General features: G+C 51.1%; 2 protein-coding genes and 1 long non-coding RNA gene across 6 annotated transcripts in view; 2 read left to right on the plus strand and 1 right to left on the minus strand.

Moving 5' to 3' along the window:
• Positions 1 to 38: 38 nt before the first annotated feature.
• On the minus strand, positions 39 to 4,361 carry LOC138990723 (uncharacterized). Its single transcript, XR_011466812.1, has 2 exons — positions 3,666 to 4,361; positions 39 to 644 (listed from the first exon to the last, which is right to left on the minus strand). It is a non-coding gene; the product is annotated as an uncharacterized lncRNA (long non-coding RNA).
• Positions 4,060 to 18,819, plus strand: ZNF250 (zinc finger protein 250). Of its 4 annotated transcripts, XM_070382674.1 has the most exons (6): positions 4,397 to 4,419; positions 9,860 to 10,220; positions 10,321 to 10,414; positions 10,633 to 10,759; positions 10,848 to 10,961; positions 13,040 to 18,819. In XM_070382674.1, the coding sequence occupies exons 2-6, from the start codon at positions 10,009 to 10,011 to the stop codon at positions 14,362 to 14,364; spliced, it is 1,872 nt and encodes a 623-aa protein (XP_070238775.1). In that variant the 5' UTR covers positions 4,397 to 4,419; positions 9,860 to 10,008; the 3' UTR covers positions 14,365 to 18,819. The 4 variants fall into 4 exon arrangements, with proteins under 4 accessions (XP_070238778.1, XP_070238776.1, XP_070238775.1 ...); XM_070382677.1 differs by lacking the exons at positions 4,397 to 4,419; positions 9,860 to 10,220 and adding an exon at positions 4,060 to 4,082; XM_070382675.1 differs by lacking the exon at positions 9,860 to 10,220 and having other exon boundaries at positions 4,354 to 4,419.
• Positions 17,079 to 20,065, plus strand: part of LOC106701275 (uncharacterized) — a 12,734-nt gene continuing 9,747 nt past the window's right edge. Inside the window, exon 1 of the mRNA XM_070382807.1 lies at positions 17,079 to 17,198. Within this exon, the coding sequence (XP_070238908.1) occupies positions 17,079 to 17,198 (120 nt within the window). The remainder of the gene's footprint in view (positions 17,199 to 20,065) is intronic.

The raw sequence follows: 20,065 nt of genomic DNA on the forward strand, positions 1-20,065 counted from the left end.
AAGCCCGCACTGCAACGAAGACACGGTGCAGCCAAAAATAAAATAATAATAAAATAATTTATTAAAAGTGAATTTGGAGTCTACTCTTTATACCATCTCTCTGGTATCATATCGATTGCTTATATAACTTGTCAGTTGCATCAAAAAAGACTGTAAGTGTTTGCAATTTTTAATCCTAGTGTTAAGAACAAAGTTTTTAAAAATCTGCAATGTATGTCACAAAGGGTTAACATAATTAGTTCAGTTCAGTTCAGTCATTCAGTCATGTCTGACTCTTTGCAACTCCATGGACTGCAGCACACTTGTCCATCACCAACTCCCAGGGCTTGCTCAAACTCATGTCCATTGAGTTGGTGATGCCATCCAAACATCTCATCCTCTGTTGTCCCCTTCTTTTGCCTTCTATCTTTCTCAGCATCAGGGCATTTTCCAATGAGTCAGTTCTTCGCATCACGTGGCCAAAGTATTGGAGTTTCAGCTTCAAAATCAGTCCTTCCAATGAATATTCAGGACTGATTTCCTTTAGGACGGGCTGGTTTGTTCTTCCAGTCCAAGGGACTCTCAAGAGTCTTCTCCAACACCACAATTCAAAAGCATCATTCTTTGGTGCTCAGCTTTCTTTACAGTCTAACTCTATAGTGCTTCTAAAATGAGAGGGAAGAGACCAACAAGCAGGTTCACAGAGAAGTCAGTGAAAGTGGCTCTTAATCATATGAAGAGATGCTCAACCTTACCTCCAAGAAAGATGCAAAAGGAAATTACACCAAGATGCTATTTCTTGCTTCTCAGATTGCCAGAATACCAAATATTTGACAACATTCTTTGTTCACAAGGCTGTAAGGAAAGCTCACCAGCAGAAATACAAGATCCTACAACCCTGTGGAAGGGAACTGGGCAACATACAGAAAAAGATACAAATGCCCATTTCTAGGAATCTATCCTAAAATTAAACTGGCAAAACTGAAAAGACCTAACTAAAGCTACTTATTACAGCACTAATTTTATGGCAAGAGACGTCCAGTAATAGCAGACTGGCTGAATACATGACAGCACATTCACAAGGGAGGTGAAGGCAGCTGCATAAAGGAGAAAGGGACATGCCCAGACGCTGCAAAGGAGAGGTGGCTGGACACTGACAGGAATATGCCAAAATGTGGGCCAGTGGGAAAGAACTACTGTTCACTGACGTTCAGATTTTTTGGAATGGAGCCAGAAACCATAGCGTTGATAAATGGTTACTGATAGGGCAGCGTGGTAAGAGACTGGTGGGAACAGGGAGGGAAGCAAGTCTTCTGAATGCACTTTCTTTTGTGTACTGGACTTTGAAACCATATAGGGTTTCGGTTCAGTTCAGTTGCTCAGTCGTGTCCGACTCTTTGCGACCCCTGGCAGCACGCCAGACCTCCCTGTCCATCACCAACTCCTGGAGTCCACCCAAACCCATGTCCATCGAGTCAGTGATGCCATCCAACCATCTCATCCTCTGTTGTCCCCTTCTCCTCCTGCCCTCAATCTTTCCCAGTATCAGGGTCTTTTCAAATGAGTCAGCTCTTTCCATCAGGTGGGCAAAGTATTGGAGTTTCAGCTTCAACATCAGTCCTACGAATGAACACCCAGGACTGATCTCACTTAGGATGGACTGTTTGGATCTCCTTGCAGTCCAAGGGACTCTCAAGAGTCTTCTCCAACACCACACTTCAAAAGCATCAATTCTTCCATGCTCAGCTTTCTTTATAGTCCAACTCTCACATCCATACATGACCACTGGAAAAACCATAGTCTTGACTAGACAGACAAAGTTTGACAAAGTAATGTTGTCTTTGTTGACAAAGTAATGTCTCTGCTTTTTAATATGCTGTCTAGGTTGGTAATGACTTTCCTCCCAAGTTTACATAATCATAAAACAAAATTGTATCAAAATGTTAAAAATGTAACTTTAAAAAGCAAACAAGTGAAACTGTAGAGTTAAGGTCATACCCCAAATGGGATATATCCTAACAGCAAGAAGAAGTGCAAAACAAATCTAGACTACTTTCAATAATCATAGTGTTAATAATATTGACATTGTTATTCTGACATCATTACATATAACTAATAAATGTGTTTATATAATTAGAACCCAGGATTTTAAATACAGGAAAAAACTGCCTCCACCTGGACCTGGGGATGAGCCAGGGACACTGTGAGTAGCAGTGGTGCCCACCTGGACCTTTAATGGCTCACACCACCTCTGGACACTCTGATTCACATATTGATACTGTGTACTACCTGCTTTCCCCACTCACAGGTAAAAGGGACTTATTGGGAATGTTGCTTGTTTTACCTACTCATGTAGCTCTGGCACTTAGAACACTGCCAAGCATACAACAGGCACTCAATAAATACCATGCCTGTGAAGAGTGGCAGAGCTGGACACATACACAAAAGCTAGTTGTTGAATTGCTTAAAAAAAAAAAAAAGCAAAATGTTAGTTGCTGAAACTAAGCAAAAGACATGCAGGTATTTCACTGTAATATACTTTTAATCTTTATGAATGAACATTTTAAAAATAAGTTGTTGTTCAGTCCCTAAGTTGTGTCCAGCTCTTTGCAACTCCATGGACTGCAGCTAGGCTTCCCTGTCCTTCACTATCTCCCAGAGTTTGCTCAAAGTCATGTTCACTGAGTCAGTGATGTCATGCAAACATCTCATCCTGTCACCTCCTTCTCCTCTTGCCCTCAGTCTTTCCCAGCATTAGGGTCTCTTCGCATCAGGTGGCCAAAGTATTGGAGTTTCAGGATCAGTCCTTCCAATGAATATTCAGGATTGATTTCCTGTAAGATGACAGGTTTAACCTCCTCGCTGTCCAAGGGGCTCTCAAGAGTTCCCCAGCACCACAGCTCAAAAGCATCAATTTTCCAGCCCTCAGCCTTCTTTATGGTCCAAATCTCACATCTGTACACGACTACTGGAAAAGTCACAGCTTTGGCTATACAAAACTTTGTCAGCAAAGTGATGTCGCTGCTTTTTAATACGTGATATAGGTTTGTCATAGCTTCCCTTCCCCCCCTCCTCCCCCGCAAGGAGCAAGCATCTTTTAATTTCACGGCTGCAGCCACTGTTCAGTGATTTTGGACCCTAACATAACTCAGCAGTGGAAAAACCACAGCTTTGATTATATGGACCTTGAAATAGTTGGGAAGAGAAAAAGAAAGCAGGGTGTGCTGAGAAGATCTTAGAAGCATCAGTTCTCTGCCGGGACCAACGTTGCCGAGCTCAAGCTCCTCATTGTTAAAAGGTAAACTGAGGCATGTTAGAATTTATGAAGAGCTTATGTGAGCAAACAGAGGATGGAATAGTGGTTAGGAGTGCTCTGCCGGCAGGAGCTATATTAGTTTTTATAGACGGAAAAGCAAAGCAAGGGCTTTGACAGGCCACGACTTAAGCCGTCAACTTAATTGGAAAGCCTAGCTGGGGGCTACCAAGGCAGCAGAGCCACCCCCACCCTAATGGCCTCCTCGTTTAATTATGTTAACACTGGCAACTGGCCAAAACCATCTAGGATGGTCCAAAAATAGGGCCAAATCGGACAACCTGGGTCCTGAGCTTCAGTCTCTTGGCAGAGAGGACCCTACCTCACCGGGATGTGTGGGGCAGATGAGTTCCCTGTGGGAAGCTGACCTCACCTTTCCCGAGTAGAAACCCTGCCCCTGACGCCGGGGCCAGCTATCCCCAGAATTACTGCCACATCCTCTCCCACTTCAGCCTCGGGTCTTTCCCAGACCACGTTTCCTGCCCAAAAGTCGGGGCACCAGCTTGGTCCGGTCGGTCCTCCCAGCCAACGAGCCACTTGGAAGTACTCTTTGGGGGTGACCGCGGGTGCGGCAGGCAGCAGCGACGGCCACCTCTTCCTCCCGCCCCCGCTGGTCCTGCCCTGCCGAAGTGCGCAAACCCCAGCGTAAGGGGACGGGGAGGAGGTCGCCGCCACACACGACGACCACCGACAGCCAACGCCAGGCCCCGCCTCGGCAGGCGTGACTTCTGGAGGCAACAGGGCGAGGATTCACCCGACTCGGAATCGGGCTGTGCCCGCAGGGCCGGAGGTACGAGTTACCCGCAGGAGCTTCCGCGAGGCCGCCGGCATGTGCAGCCTGTAGGAGACCCGGACGCGGCGTGGCCTATCTAGGCGCGGTGGAAGCTGCGTCTCTCGGTGGCTCTGGCGCGTGCGTCAGTCAGGAGAAAGGCGCAGAGCGGGGAGGGCGGGGCCCAAGGCGGACTGGGAAGTGTCGCGTCCTAGGAGTGGCGGTCTGGGAGGCGTGGGCGGGGCCCTTGGGGGCGGGGCGCCCTGCGATTGGCGGGTGCGCAGATGGGGCGGGGCGCCCCCTTTGTCTGAGTGCGGTGCGGGCGGCCACCCCTGTGGGTGAGGCAACTGCTGGGACGGTGAGTCGGGGCGCGGGCTGCATTCCGCACCCTCTACCCGCGCGCCGGGGTCGGGGGCCAGGACCCTCCACGCGATCGGGCGCTGCCCGCGAGCGCCCCTTGCCTTTCCCTGCCCACTCCGAGCCCCTACCCCGCTATCGCCTCCCCCGGGCCCTCCCCACTCCCGCGAACGGCGAGCCCTACGCCGCCGGTAGTCGGCGGCGCCCGGAGCTCCGGCCTCGCGCGGGGCCCGGGTGCGGGCCGGGGGCGCGAACACTTATTCCACTGGGATCGCCGTTGGCATCTCTCCGCGGAGAGTGCTTCTTCCCGAGTCCACTCCCGCCTCCATTTTTATCGAGGCTCGTCTCTCGGTTGTTTGTGAAAGCCCCTTTCGTGAGCGCGAGCAGCCATTCCCGGGGTCCTGGCGTCCCGGCGCCTGCCCAGCGCGACGCTTCGGGTTCGGGAAGCCGGACCCTCGGTGTGCGCTGCCTGGCGTTTCGGTTCTGATCAGCTTGGTTCTTTAACGGGTGTATCGAAGACTTTGTTCTCAGACTATCATCTGACTCCGGTTGTGATGTTTTGTTCTAAGATGGAAGATTTCGAGTGTTCAGTGGTCAAATATTTAGCCTCGAGGCTTTTGGCTTTGTGCTGTGTCTTAAAGGGCTTTCCCTACTCTAAGTTTAGTTCTAAAATAAACTCGTTTTCTCTGGTACTTGTGAAACGTTGGCTCCATCTGGAATCGTTTTGATGTGGGGAAAGTTGGAAATCCAGCTTCAGTGTTTTCCCTAAACCCTGGTATTTCTGACACTATTGAATAACTCATTTCGCCGTTGATGTGGAAAACCACCTTTGTCCAGTGTTAAATTCTCCCAAATCTTGGGCCCATTTCTGGCATTTATGTTGTTTTGATGTGAAAAGGTTTTGATTTTCATCCAAATCTGTGGGTCTCTGCTCCCCAGAGTTTATTCAGGTTCTTTTTATCATATAATTTTAAAATTTAGCTCTTTTTCATTCATTAGCTGTGTGCTTTCAGTATATGATATGAAATGATCTCATTTAATTTCTGTTATTTTTTAAAGCTCAGTTATAGCTCAGTTTTATTCAGCAAATAAAGGATAGTACACTCTTGAGGCGTGAGGACAGGCTGCTGGGACCCCAGAGGAGAGGCTAATTTCTGCTTTTGCTTAGCTTTCTGGGAGCTTGGTTGAGCTTTGTGCAAAGGACTCATTTTAGACCTGTTGTCTGAGTGAGGTTACTGGAACATCTTCCCCAGGATTTGAATGCCTGGCCTATCTTGTTTGTTTATAGATATGGCCCTACTCTGCCCTTTCTAGTCCAGGACTGCTTGGCTCTCTGCACTACGATTTTGTGGATACAGGGGGCAGCATTAACATATTTCTAAGGTTTACTTTAACCTTGTTTCTTGCCGTCTGTGACTAGAACAGTTTTCCCTGAATATTTTCTGACTCCGTGTTGCTGCTGTGTAGAAAAGCTACCTGTGTGGATACACGTCTGTGATCATTTTCCTCTGAAGCATGCAGGGTTGTGGTTTGGGCTTACAGGTGGATCGGAACTGCTTCTTTGGAAGGTGCTTCCAGCCTGGCGGGCCAGGCTTCGAGCAGATGAAGAAAGAGGAGCAGGTCTTCCAGCGGGAAAACCTGGGGGTGAGGATGGTGAGGAAGAGTGGGGAGACCCTGGAGCTGTCCACCCCAGACCAGGGGCTGCAAGTGTGCCTGTCACGCCTGTCACTGTTGGTGGGGTCTTTGGGAGGAAGATCTTCAGCAGTTCCAGCAAGAGCTGCTGCTGCTAAGTCGCTTCAGTCGTGTCCGACTCTGTGCGACCCCAGAGACAGCAGCCCACCAGGCTCCCCCGTCCCTGGGATTCTCCAGGCAAGAACACTGGAGTGGGTTGCCATTTCCTTCTCCAGTGCATGAAAGTGAAAGTGAAGTCACTCAGTCGTGTCCAACTTTTAGCGACCCCATGGACTTCAGCCCACCAGGCTCCTCTGTCCATGGAACTCTCCAGGCAAGAGTGCTGGAGTAGGGTGCCATTGCCTTCTCCGCCAGCTAGAGCTAGAAGTTACTAAAGCTTAGCTTACAGAACAAAATAACAATAATGTTGAATCCTAAGCTCTCTCGTCTCTGCAGCCCCATTTTCAGTTCCTGTCCCTTAGTCACCACCGAGCCAGAACTCACTTGGAAGAGTGTCTCACTGCAGTGTGATCACTGCTGCAGAGAACATTGGCCTGCTCTGCTTTGGTTTGGGTTATTCTCTGGGACGTGGGTGGATGGGTTGCTGTTGTGGGCACCCCTTGGGCAGGTGCTTTTTGTACTTGTTTCTGTGTTGGGGGTGGCATGGCTTCCCTCGGCAGCTCCTCAGAGCCAGTTTGACCCTCCATGGTGTTAATTCCGACTTCAGGGATCATCTAAACAGGACTTGACCTGCTCACCTGTTCTCCCTTCCTCCCTGAACTCCTGTTGCCTTGAGCTATGGGCCCTGAGTAACAGCCAGCTTCAGTGCCTGGGTGGCTCTGTTGTCATCCCTGTGGTGTCAGTTAGCAGCCTGCAGTGTTTTTTGCTGTCTTTTCATTCCATGCAGACTTGTTCTAGGAGACCCAGACCTTATCTACCAAAGTAAAAGTACAGAAAAATGAAAAACTAGTTAGTTCCACTTTTACATTTGTTTTCTTTCTCTTTTATCAGAATATAGAGTCTTATTCCATTTGGGCTGCTATAATAGAGCACCAGAGACTGGGCAGCCTGTAAAACAGCAGATGTCATTTCTCACAGTGTGGAGGCCAGACATCTGAGGTTAGGATCAGCAGAATTGGGAGCCCTCATCCTGGCTGCAGACATTGTGTCCTCACATGGAGGGAGGGGTCTCTTACCAAGGGGACTCCACTCTCAGGACCTGAGCACCGCCCGCCCCCAACATTGAGCCTTAGGTCATTTGGAGGCACAGACATCCAGAGCAGAGCAACAGGCACACTTTATAATATACTGTTTTCCTTCAGTACTTAGAGGTCATCCTGGGCAGAGCTCTTCTGCTTTCTGTTTTCGTGCTTCTCTGGAATTCACTGGGTGGGAATCCTGTCCCCTTCTCTGCCCCTCCGTGCCTCAAACTATTGGCCGGGGGTTTGAGTTAATCTCATCAGATGAGGTGACACTTAGTTACATGCTCTCTTTAACCTCGCTGTCCTCCTGAGGCCCTCCGAGGAGCTGTGTCATCTCAGTCTGGTGTGTCTAGTGCTGTGGACAAGGGCTCACATCCCCTTGTGGTCCTGGGGTCATTGTTTGTGCAACAGGAGCATTGTGAACACCTCCATATCCTGTGCTTTTGCTGACCTGTCTGGCCGCCTGGCCCAGCCTGAATCTTGGTCTGCGTGGGTGTGGGACTGGTGTGTGGAAGGGACTGGTGGATTTGGCGGCAGCACCATCCTGGAGTCTGTTCTGAAACCACACAGTTCATGTGGGATCCGAACGCACGAGCTGAGACTCGAACCCACTGTCTCTTAATTGAAACCACACACCTTTGCTCAGGACTTACTGAAGCTCAGGTTCTGTGTGTCTCAGTGCAGAAGGAATTCACAGCAGGATGCAAAGTGATAGGTGATAAGTGGATTTATTTAGAGAGATACACATTCCTTAGACAGAATGGTGTCTGTCTCAAAAGGCCCTGAAATGTAACTAACTAAATGGTTAGTTTCTATGGGCTGTGTAGTTTCATAGGCTGCTGAATAGGAGGATTAATCCAACTATTTCAGGAAGGGCCAGGGGCTTCCAGGAATTCAGGAATTGGGCCACTGCCCACTTTTCAGCCTTTCTGGTCATCTGGCCTTGGAACTGTGGGGACTGTGGGTGTGTTGTCATTTAGCTGATGTATCACATTGAGCATATAATGAGGCTCAGCTTCCACTGGAAGCGGAGCCTTCCGCCATCTTGGGCCTAGTTGGTTCTAACCAGTCTATGTCTCATCTTTAAGGGTTGTGCTCAGTCCCCTTCCCTTCTGGTTTCAAGTCCATCCGAGGAAGGCGTGCATTGCCTAGAGGTATGTCTGCTGCACCATAATAGGCCAGGTGACTTTCTCAACTGCGAGAGCTAGCAGACACTCCACTTCCCCACTGCTGCTGGAGTAGGTGCTCCTCCGGCACTTGTTGCTGTTCTGAAGGGTGGAGTGTGGAGTCATTTCTCCTGTAATTTCATTCACTTGTTCAGCCATGCTTGAGCCACTGGCTGCTCTGCTGGGACTGGCAGGGGTTGTGAGAACGATGAGGCAGAGGCCCCCAAGGTGGGTCGGGAACGGTCTCAATGAGAGGGTGATGGTCTCACTGAGAGGGTGACAGCTGAGCGCCAGCTGAGGGGCAGGAGGCACCCCGCTGCGGGAGGGGCGCTCAGAGCAGGTCTCTCAGCAGCCTCAGGAGCGGAGGCGGGCTTGGAGCTGAGGCAGGGCCCTGCGTCCTGTGGGGGCGGGGCCTGGAGCCGAGGAGGGGCCCTGCGTCCCGTGGGGGCGGGTCTTGGAGCTGAGGCAGGGCCCTGCGTCCCGTGGGGGCGGGGCAGGACTGTGCTGCCACTGGAGGGCGGGTCCAGTGGGCGTGAGTGAGTGAGTGAGCAGGAGGGCAACTTCAGGATCTGGATCGAATGCACTTGCCAGACCAGGGGCAGACCAGGCCTGGGGAGGGGATGGGTGTCGGGGCTGGATGTTAAGTGTCTGAGGTGCTAGAGGACACCCCCTGTGCTCCACTGGACGTTCAGGCCTGTGGGGCAGAAGCAGCTCAGGTCACAGACATGGGCTCGGGCAGGAGCCGGCCTGGCTGGAGGCCTCCGGCCGAATGATCCAGCAGCTCCTAGATTAGCTATGCTGGCTGCCAGCACCAACGGGGAGCCGGCGAACGGGGTTCCTATGGGTGCTCATTGTTAGATCCTGCCCAGGTGTGGTCAGGTCATCTGAAAATGACTGTCTATCTCCTCTGGGTTCCCAGAGGACCAGAGCTGCATGGTTCAGGAGGCAGTATCTCGTGCTGGTGAGGGTGGACAGGGGCGCCCACGGTGACCGACTTGCTGGAGACTGGGGTTACCCACCGCTGACAGCAGATAAGGATTTGGTCATATGGAGGTCAGAGGAGACCCTGACAGGGGCCACTTGGGATGGAGGGGATGGAGACCGCCTGAGGGAGTGGCTGGATTAGGCCATAGGGAGGATGACTGTCCATGAGAGATGGCGGGTGTGGGCAGCCCATGAAGGGTTGGGGGAGCGGTACTGCTCTTCTAGGGGGTGTGGGCACTGGAGTAGCCACCGGAGGCAGCTGTTCCCCACTTTTCAGTTCTGAGAGTTGGTGAGGCGGGACCAGCCCTGTTGTTTCCAGTTCTTCATGCCTGGTAGCACCCTCATGCCTGTTTGTCCAACATCAGTGTTTCAGATGAATTCTGAGCTAACTTTTATTCACTCCTTTCATTTTTCCCAGGTGATGGGCCTGCTGGGCTTGTGCCCACTTCTGTCTGGCAGGGTGGGTGTGGCACACACCTTGGCAGTGCTTGTCCCAGTGTTCCCAGAGCCCGCCCAGCCCCAGGCCTCCCCATCAGGTCCTCAGACCAAATCTCGGGGTCACTCTGGATGCATCCACCAGAACTGGGCCCCCACTGGAGCCGCCGGGCAGGACCAGGCATGCCCAGGGCATCAGCGAGCCCACAGGAGGGTTGTGGTCCCCACACCACAAGTGCACCCTCTCCTCATGGGGGTTGTCTCTGGAGGCAGTCAGGCCTGGTGTTTCCCCCTCCCCATGATGTGCTCACCCAGCCCTGTGTGTGTACTGCAGGCCATGCCTGGTAAGCTGGGTAGTCCAATGGCCCTTGGGGCGCATGGCATACCCAGGTGTCTTGGGTGGGACCATCCTGGGCCCCTCATATGCTCCTTCCTCTTCCTCAGCCCTACACGCTTCTCCGATACTGTCTCCCTCATACGTGCCACGGAGCAGATGATGGCGGCAGCCCGGCTCCTGCCGCCACCAGCGGTGCCTCAGGTGAGTAGCCCCAAGGCCTTTGCAGCGCCCCTGCCATCCTCACATCCTCCCACTCCCAGGGGCCTGGTGGCATCCTGAGCATCACTGCATTTTGAACACTGTGGCCCCTTCCTGTTGCCCCCCGTCCAAGGGCGCGTCCCCACACCCCACACTGCTTGCACCCTCCTTGTCTGGGACATGGACTCTGAGTCCAACCTGCAGGCCCCCTGTTGTTCCAGGCCAAGGTGACCTTCGAGGACGTGGCCGTGTTCCTCTCCCAGGATGAGTGGGATCGTCTGGGCCCCGCCCAGCGTGGCCTCTACCGACACGTGATGATGGAGACCTACGGGAACGTGGTCTCCGTGGGTAAGGCCCCCTGCAGGCCTTGGGTGGGGCGTGGTGAGGGTGCTTGTGGATATTGTACAGACGAAAGGACTTCCCTCCCCACGAGCAGGAATTCCAGGATCCAAGCCCGAGGTGATCTCCCAGCTGGAGCGAGGAGAGGAGCCGTGGGTCCTGGACAAGCAGGGCAACGAGCAGCTCAGGGGCTGGGGCATCAGCCGCTCAGGTGAGCGCGGAGTGGCCTCTGTGCACTAAGGGCTGTGCACCTGCGGGTGCTCCTGGGGTCTGACCTGGCGGGGACTCCTGCGGGTGAGAGGGCAGCAGGCAGAGGCCCAGTGCAGGGAATGGGCAGGGTGGTAAGTGCAGCTGGGTGTGGGTTGGGTGCCTTGAGGCAAGGTGAGCACATGTGGCTGCTGGGCCCCTGACAGGTCCCTGCTCTGAATGGACCTCAGAGGTTGAGGGACATGGGCTGGTTTCGGGAAGAAGGAAGCACCTAAGTGTGAAAGGGAAGTTTCTTAACCTGACTCTTAGTGTGGCTAGAGCTGTTTGCCGTGAGGCAAAGGAGCCCACCGTCCACAGCTGTCCTGGGGGTTCCATCTGAAATTTGGCAAGACCAGACACGATAGCATAAGTAAAGCTGTAAGAATTAGAAAGAAAGAGGAAAAACATTGCTTGTAGTTCATGATATTGTCTATATGTGAGAAGACTGATCAGGACCTCCTTGGTGGCCCAGTGATTGAGAATCCGCCTGCCGGTGCGGGGGTCACAGGTTTGATCCCTGGTCCGAGAAGATCCCACGTGCTGTGGAACAGCTAAGCCCATGTGACACAACTACTGAGTCTACGCTTGAGAGTCCGGGAGCCACTACTACTTGGCCCACGAGCCGCAAGTGCTAGAGCCTGCGTGCCTAGAGCCCGTGCTTTGCAGCAAGGGAAGCCACCACAGCAAGAAGCCTGCACATCACAACTCGAGAGTAACCCCCGCTCACTGCAACTAGAGAAAAGCTGTCACCGCAGTGAAGACCCACCGCAGCCAAAAATAAAATAAATAAAATTATATTAAAAAAAAATGCAAACAAGAACATGTTGACCTCCTAGGCACAGACCCCTGCAGATGCTTCAGGCAGAGTCTGTCTTGGAAGTGCCTTTCCTGGTGTAGGGACTGCTTGGTTTTGGAGCCTGCTATTTTTCAGGGGCTCTTGTTGGGGTTTGAGGAAGTTCATTGCACAGCACCTGTCCTAAGTTCTGAATGAATTCAACAGTGAAGCTTACATCTCAGTAATGCTGTTACCACCAAAAAAAGGGAAAATTGATGGGACTTGAAAATATCCCTGTTACAGAAAAAGCAAAATCCAGTGAATGTGGCCAGTTGCCATTCAGTATGCTTCCTAATAAGAAACCCCAGAGAGACCCTAACCCCCCACAATCAGGTAGGGAGGGCTTCCGGGTCTTGGCCATGAAGCAGAACGTGGGTCCCCTGGACTGAGAAGGTCCAGCTCTCTCTCATTGGCTAAGTCTCTCCTCAGGTGTGTCCCCCTCAGGTCTTGCTCTGCCTGCTGGGCTTCTTGCTCTAGGACATCCCTCAAGGACCGTTTTAACGCTGTCCCCAACCAGGCCTTGTGGGAACTGGAGGAAGCAGCAGAGGCGTTGCTGAGATGGGCCTGGGAGGACTGGCTCTGCCCCGACACCGTCCCCTGCTGTCACAGCCCTGCCCGCCTGTCGAGTATCCTGGATGAGCATCGTTCTGAGTAGCCAGTCCTCCTGGGACAGTCCTGTTTCCTGGTGACGTCTTGTCAATTCAGTGGCTGTGTCTTCAAGGTTTAAAATCTGTCATCCTCAGCATACCCTGCTCCACCCTCAACCTGCAGTGCCCCTGACCTGAGTGTAGAAACACCCCCGCCTTCTCGGCCATCCTCACTGCCACCTGCGGGCCCCATCTTGTTCCCCAGGGGGGAGTCTGCAGGACGGGCTCTCAGGAGCTCGTGCTTCGCTCCAGCAGCCCCCTCCCTGCCCTGCACAGTAATAGGTGTAGTCCTGCGTCGATTCCGCCTCTAATGGCCTCTGGACCCTCCAGGGCGGGCAGGGCTGCGGCTGTGACCGTGTGTGCTCCTCAGGCTCTTGAATGGGACCTGGCCCTTCTCCAGCCACACTGTTGGGTGGACACCTTTCCTCTTTGTCACCCACTGGTGACTTCTAGCCTTGGGCCCTCGAGGGCCGCCCTGTCCCAGTGGAGCACCTGCAGGGTGGAATGCACTCTGCAGTCTCAGAAGGGGTGAACACGCTCCCTTTCGTTTTGGTTTTTCAGGATGTGAGCACAAGGATCAGGACCAGGACGCAGACTCCAGCTTGAGGCCGCTCACTTCAGAGGAGATATCAATGATTCTGAGGAAAACGCCTGCCGAGTGGAGTGATCCAGGCAGTTACGAACCTGAGCAGAGTTTCTGTCCGAGTCCCAGCCCTGCCCGCCCCCTTGAAGGCCAGGCCGTGAGGCCCAGCGCGCCGGTCGCCCAGCGCCCGGCTGTTCCTGGCGGGGAGAGGCCTTACCGGTGCGTGGAGTGCGGGAAGTGCTTTGGGCGGAGCTCCCACCTGCTGCAGCACCAGAGGACGCACACCGGGGAGAGGCCCTATGTGTGCGGTGTGTGTGGCAAGGCCTTCAGCCAGAGCTCGGTGCTCAGCAAGCACAAAAGGATCCACACGGGCGAGAAGCCCTACGCGTGCCACGAGTGTGGAAAGGCCTTTCGAGTGAGTTCGGATCTCGCTCAGCATCACAAGATACACACAGGGGAGAAGCCGCACGAGTGTCTCGAGTGCCGCAAGACCTTCACGCAGCTCTCGCACCTCCTGCAGCACCAGCGCATCCACACTGGCGAGCGGCCGTACGTGTGCGGCGTGTGCGGCAAGGCCTTCAACCACAGCACCGTGCTGCGCAGCCACCGGCGGGTACACACGGGGGAGAAGCCGCACGAGTGTGCAGAGTGTGGTCGCGCCTTCAGCGTGAAGAGGACACTGCTCCAGCACCAGCGGGTGCACACCGGGGAGAAGCCCTACGCTTGCGGCGAGTGTGGCCGCGCCTTCAGTGACCGCTCTGTCCTCATCCAGCACCACAGCGTGCACACTGGTGAGAAGCCGTACGAGTGTGGTGAGTGCGGCAAAGCCTTCCGGCACCGCTCCACCCTCCTGAACCATGAGCGCATCCACACGGAGGAGAAGCCCTATGGCTGCTACGCCTGCGGCAAGGCCTTCGTGCAGCACTCCCACTTGACCCAGCACCAGCGGGTCCACACCGGGGAGAAGCCCTACGTGTGCAGCGAGTGCGGCCACGCCTTCAGCGCCCGCAGGTCGCTGGTCCAGCACCAGCGGGTCCACACCGGCGAGCGGCCCTTCCGCTGCGCACAGTGTGGCAAGGCCTTTAGCTTGAAGGCCACGCTGATTGTGCACCTGAGGACCCACACGGGCGAGAGGCCGTACGAGTGCAGCCGCTGCGGCAAGGCCTTCAGCCAGTACTCGGTGCTCGTGCAGCACCAGCGCATCCACACGGGCGAGAGGCCGTACGAGTGTGCGGAGTGCGGCCGCGCCTTCAACCAGCACGGCCACCTCATCCAGCACCAGAAGGTGCACAGGAAGCTGTGACCTTGCCTGCACGTGAAGTCACACTTGGGAACTCGGGCTCCCAGCCCTGGGAAGCCTCCAGTCCCGGCGAAGCCCCTGCCAGTGACACCCAGTGTCACCGAGGAACTCACGGGCAGCACTGAAGTGTCTCTGGAAGAACTTCAGAGGACGCCTCATTTGCTTCTCTCACCGTCTTGACGTTACGTTGCAGAGTAGGCTCACAATGGTAATGAGTTTTGGTAAAGACAGCTACTATTCATTATTAACGTTAGTTTGTTAGAAATGAGAAGCTAAAGGAAGTTTCAGCATAAGGACCACTGTCCCAGGAAAACTTCCTCATGCTCCAAATAAATGTTTTTTTCTTAGAATATTATATGCCTTTCCTAAATACAATGGTTGTTCTGATTATTGCACTTAAAATTGGGATGTTGGAGTATATTTTCAGCATTCTGTTAAACAGTAAAGTACTGTGTAGATAAAATGGTATTAAAAAATATTGTTACCAAGTGTCATCATGTAATATGACTGAAAATCCTAACTGTGTGGAACTACTTGTTTTCTATGAAAATGGTCTAAAGATTAATTAGTGAGAAATGATATAAATATAGAAAACCCTTCATCTGGTCCTTTAATTTTATTTAAGATCAGAAGGGATGTCCTAACTTATTGGTGAAAATTCAACTCAAAAATGGATCTTTCCCCCAAATCTTTGCAGATTCATAGGGTGTCTTGGGCTTCTGGGCCCATGTGGGCTTAGGAGGTGACTTTGTACTCAGAGCCCAGACCTCACAGCTGCTGTACCACCTGGGTGCCTCTTTTTTTACACATTATGATGTTTCCCAGAAATGTTACTAAAAAAGTCTTTGGCACACACTTCTAAAACAAAATTCTCAAATAGCTTTTTGTTTACTATTTCTAATATTTCTATTCCTATGATGAAGGGTTTTCTTCATTTTTTACTTCTAGTTCCAAGAGAGTCTAGTATCTGTTGTCATATACTGTGATAAATCTAGTGTATTTATAAGTTTTGTTTTTTGGCCAAGCATTGCAGCATGTGGGATTTTAGTTCCTTGACCAAGGATCGAGGCTATGTCCCCTGCGCTGGGAACACTGAGTCTTAACCACTAAAAGCCCCTGTTCATTGTTTCTAATAATTTTTTTTTTCCTTGATGTTGAAAGCATCATCACCTCAGGAAAAATTAAGCAGCAGAGTGTTGATCCTGAAGTCCATAGCAGTCACTGGTGAAGATGAAAATGTCCCTTAGAGCTAGTCACAGTGTTCATGCTTCTTGCTGATATTTTTAGAATAGGTAAAAAGTATAAATTGTAAACAGTTCATAAAATTATAATAAGCTGCAGAATAATAAAAGGCAAACATTACTTTTTAAAGTTTAAAATATAAGTTTAAAAGTTTATAATTAAAGGTAAATCAAAATAACTGAAAGGAAATTCTAGAAATATTTAAAATTATCAGAAAGGAGCTTTTAAACAAAGTTTAGACAATAATTAGACTAAGAAAAAACCAAAAAGCTTGCAGTTTGTTACAGACTTATAAGTAAATAGTGCAACAAATAAAATGATACAGTTGGTTAAAGTTGGTAAATTTGGTGACGAGATGAAGGTTCTAGAGTAATTCTCTGAGAAGGGTGGGCATGGCGTAGCCTTTGTGGATACAGGAGCTGCAGCCCAGAGTGGTCTGTGGTCCGAGTTCCCAAGCCCGTGTTTGTAAGCTTGTGTGTATGTTGCCTGGGGATGGTGTGCAGAGACACTGATGCACTTGGGCTGTCTCCTTTCCTCTGCTGATTGCAGGTATTTGATGTACAGAGGGAACTCACGAAAGAACCTGAGCACCAAGTACAGGCCAGAGACCCCCTGCACTGTGGTGGCCAATGCCCTGCATCTCAGTCCAGTTCAGTCACTCAGTCATGTCTGACTAACCCCATGGACTGCAGCACGCCAGGCTTCCCTGTCCATCACCAACTCCTGGAGCTTGCTCAAACTCATGCCCATCGAGTCAGTGATGCCATCAACCATCTCCTCCTCTGTCGCCCCCTTCTCCTGCCTTCACTGTTTCCCAGCATCAGGGTCTTTTCCAATGAGTCAGTTCTTCGTGTCAGGTGGCCAAAGTATTAGAGTTTCAGCTTCAGCATCAGTCCCTCCAATGAATATTCAGGACTGATTTCCTTTAGGATGGGCTGGTTTGATCTCCTTGGAGTCCAAGGGACTCAAGAGTCTTTTCCAACACCACAGTTCAAAAGCATCAATTCTTCGGCGCTCAGCTTTCTTTATGGTCCAGCTCACATCCATACATGACGACTGGAAAATCCATAGCTTTGACTAGACAGAACTTTGTCGGCAAGGTAATATCTGCTTTGACATCTGTGTCTTTGCTTTTTATATCTGGGTGCCAGCAATTCATGGGGGACCCACCATCACACATGTCCTCCTCCTTTCCTGGGCCATCGAACCATCCATGAGCTGTTCTTCCCAATATAGAAGAACTGGCTGTTTGCCGTAACTCCCCATCCAGTAAGATCCACGTGAGCCAACCTGCCTCCTTGAGACACAGATCCCAGTTAAATGAGCTCTTTCTATGACATGTCTGCTGATTGTCCCTGGTTGTCCCACTTCCTAGAATGGGGACCTCCATTCCTAGAATGGTGACCTACCCTTCAAAACTCTCTCCTTTTTCCTTGGTAGACAGGCCAATGTCCTACCTTCTCTCTACAGCAGACATGAAGGGGACCCAAAAAAGCTTCAGTTTTGCCAGGAAGTTCTCGCTGCTCCTGTACTTGGTCTCAGCTGCTGATGGTACCAATGTTGTGAAGGTGATAGGAGACTGCAGAGATGGTCTAGTGAGGTGGGGAAGGCCTGGTGCTGACGTTTCTGGGGAAGTGGTAGAGAAGTGGTTGACTGTAGGGCTGTTGGTGAGGACGGCATTGCTGGGGGGCCCTGGTGAGCGCGCGGTGACAGGAAGGGATGATTGTGGGTGTCGACAGTAGGGGAGGTGATGGTTTGGGTCAGGTATTGGAAAGAAAAGGCATATTGACCAGCACGGAGTCAGGGGATGGGGAAAACGTGATGATTTTAGGGTGGGGTGTTGTGTGGACAAGTGATGACGATGGGCCAGCGGGTACAGGGCAGGCAAGAGTCCCAGCCACTGGTGCCCATAGCCTTATTTTCCTTCCCACCACTCCAGCTGTTCAGTGATGCAGTTCGACTAGCTGTGTCTTCCAAATAGAACTCCTGGGACCTCGTGGACAAGGTTTTGCAGGAGCTTGAGGTAGGTCCAGTACAAATGTCAGGTGGCATAGAGAAAAAGCGTTCTCTCCATAGGGGTGCAGCCATAAGCCAATAGACTGGCTGCAGGCAGAACATACTCGTTGTGGGCACGGCCCCTAGGGGTGTCAGAGCTACAGCTGGGTAAATGCAAGGCCAAGCCTCACCTGCTGCCTTGTTCCCAGAACGTTGGCTTGGAGCAGAAGGAGGAGGAGATGCCAGACAAAACAGTGTGGCCACGTCCAGAGCCGTTCTCCCTCCCGAGCCACAGGAGGCCTCTCCACGGCCCACCTGGTGGTGAGGGGCAGTTCAGAAGACCCCTCCCTCGATAATCCTTCAGCTCTCAGTTGAGACAGGCTTCCAGGCTGCCCCTTGCTGTACCTCCAACAAACCCAGCTGTCCCATTTGCACTGCCCACCCCCCCCCCCACACTTCATGGCCCGTGAAACCTGACCCTTCTACATGGTTCCCTCCCCTGTGGGTCAGAACATGCCACGGATAGGTGTAAGGCCCATACCAGACCCTGAAGCCAAATTAGGGATGGGCCCTCCAGGCCTGTGAGACAGTAAAGAGAATCAATATTCTAAAAGGATATTTAGGTGTCTTATTTCTCCCCCTCTGATAACTGATGTCAGGGCCTATTCATTGCATTTCCACCAAGGGGTTGGTTTCTAATTCCTTTTTCCTTTTTAATCTCTCAACTAAGCCAATCATTTTAAGAAAATGATTTTGAGCGGAGAGCTGTTTTGTTCCATAAGTTTTTCTAGAGCTCTTCTGGATACAGCCAGTACATTGATGCACAGTGAGGCCGAGATCGCAGGCCCAAGTTTGCTAGTGAAAGCAGGTGACTGGTCTGGCCATATACAGAAATATACAGACGTCATTGTGAACATCAAGCGTCAGTAAAGGCACATCACAAGGCATTTGCATTATAAGAAATTGACTTTAGGAAAACTTCTTTTAAAAACCCATTTTTCAACATAGGAGGCTTTTCTTCATTTTTCTGAGGACTAGTGTGGACATTAGTAGCAAGGGTACTTGCTTGGGTAGCAAGGGCTGCTAAGAACTGTCATGCTGCCTTTTCCATTTATCTCCAGGACTTGTCGCTCACTAGAATGCTTTTATGATCATCTTGTACATCATTTCCATTAAATTTTTTTTTAATTTATAATAAAGGTTGAATTACATAAACATTGAGTCGATGTGCCTGCTTTGTGGGTATGGGTTTTTTAAAGCAAGAAGTCACAAGAGAATGAGTATATCAACAGCCGCGTTAATGGGGGGGAGACAGCCGTATTTGTCAAGCAGGGGTGACGAGGTTAACTTCGTTCATTGTCGCAGAGATCATTTCAGTGGAATTTAGGGTTTTAAAAGAATGGGTGTTTGGGAGTCAAGAACAAACATTTTTACCCTTTAAATTATTGATGCTTACAATTTCAGCTTAAGAAACAATCTGACTAGGGAATTCAGGAATGTGTTACCCTGGTGAGATGGGCCCTTAAAAACAAGAGCAACAACAAAAAAACTTTTATTATAAATGAATAATGTATTTTAAAAAATAATGGCTTCATTGAGATATGATTCAAATACCATAAAATTCACCATCGGTATTGTGCTTACATGGGAGAAGGCAATGGCACCCCACTCCAGTACTGTTGCCCGGAAAATCCCATGGATGGAGGAGCCTGATGGGCTGCAGTCCATGGGGTGGCTAAGAGTCAGACATGACTGAGTGACTTCACTTTCACTTTCCACTTTCATGCATTGGAGAAGGAAATGGCAACCCACTCCAGTGTTCTTGCCTGGAGAATCCCGTGGACAGAGAAGCCTGGTAGGCTGCAGTCCATGGGGTCACACAGAGTCGGATACGACTGAAGCGACTTGGCAGCAGCATTGTGCTTACATAACCATTTTGCATCAGTTCCCATAGAAACAAAGCCTGAGACAACAAATCTTGTTCAGATGAATTATTGGGGCAGTTCTCTGTCTCTGCTAGGGACTAGCTTCAGCCTGCCTCTCCCTAAGGGAGCTCTGGAGGGCAGACTGGCCTGCAGGGTTGATCCCCACCAGGGGGCGTTTGTGCCAGTTAGCAAAGTGTGTGAAGAGGAAGAGATGGAAGGGATGACTTGTAGTGTCCAGGTTAAAGTGGCTCCTGTTTTTAGCAAGGGCAGGTCTCTGGGGAAAAGGCAGCTATGAGTTCAACACTCGAAGCAGGTAGGGGAAAAGTGTTCAGGTGGGGTGCCAGCAACATCTGTGGCCACATAGCCCTATATTGTTCAGATCCACCTGCTTCTTAAATGTCATTTCATTATGACACACAGGAACACCACTTTGGAGTCTCTTTTAATACTTGTTGAGGTGAAACTTACATAACAAAGTTATCCATGTTAAAGGATAGGAAGCAGGGTTATTTAAACAGTTACATTGTTGGGCAACCATCACT

This window comes from Bos mutus, chromosome 14 (genome assembly GCF_027580195.1).
Source record: "Bos mutus isolate GX-2022 chromosome 14, NWIPB_WYAK_1.1, whole genome shotgun sequence".
Taxonomy (NCBI): domain Eukaryota; kingdom Metazoa; phylum Chordata; class Mammalia; order Artiodactyla; family Bovidae; genus Bos; species Bos mutus.

Excerpts from the sequence above, each read along its gene's own strand:
- ZNF250 (XM_070382674.1), top strand. The coding sequence starts at position 10,009 with ATGCATCCACCAGAACTGGGCCCCCACTGGAGCCGCCGGGCAGGACCA. Across the intron at positions 10,221-10,320 it reads TGTACTGCAGGCCATGCCTG|CCCTACACGCTTCTCCGATA; the intron begins GTAAGCTGGGTA and ends CCTCTTCCTCAG. Across the intron at positions 10,962-13,039 it reads CTGGGGCATCAGCCGCTCAG|GATGTGAGCACAAGGATCAG; the intron begins GTGAGCGCGGAG and ends TTGGTTTTTCAG.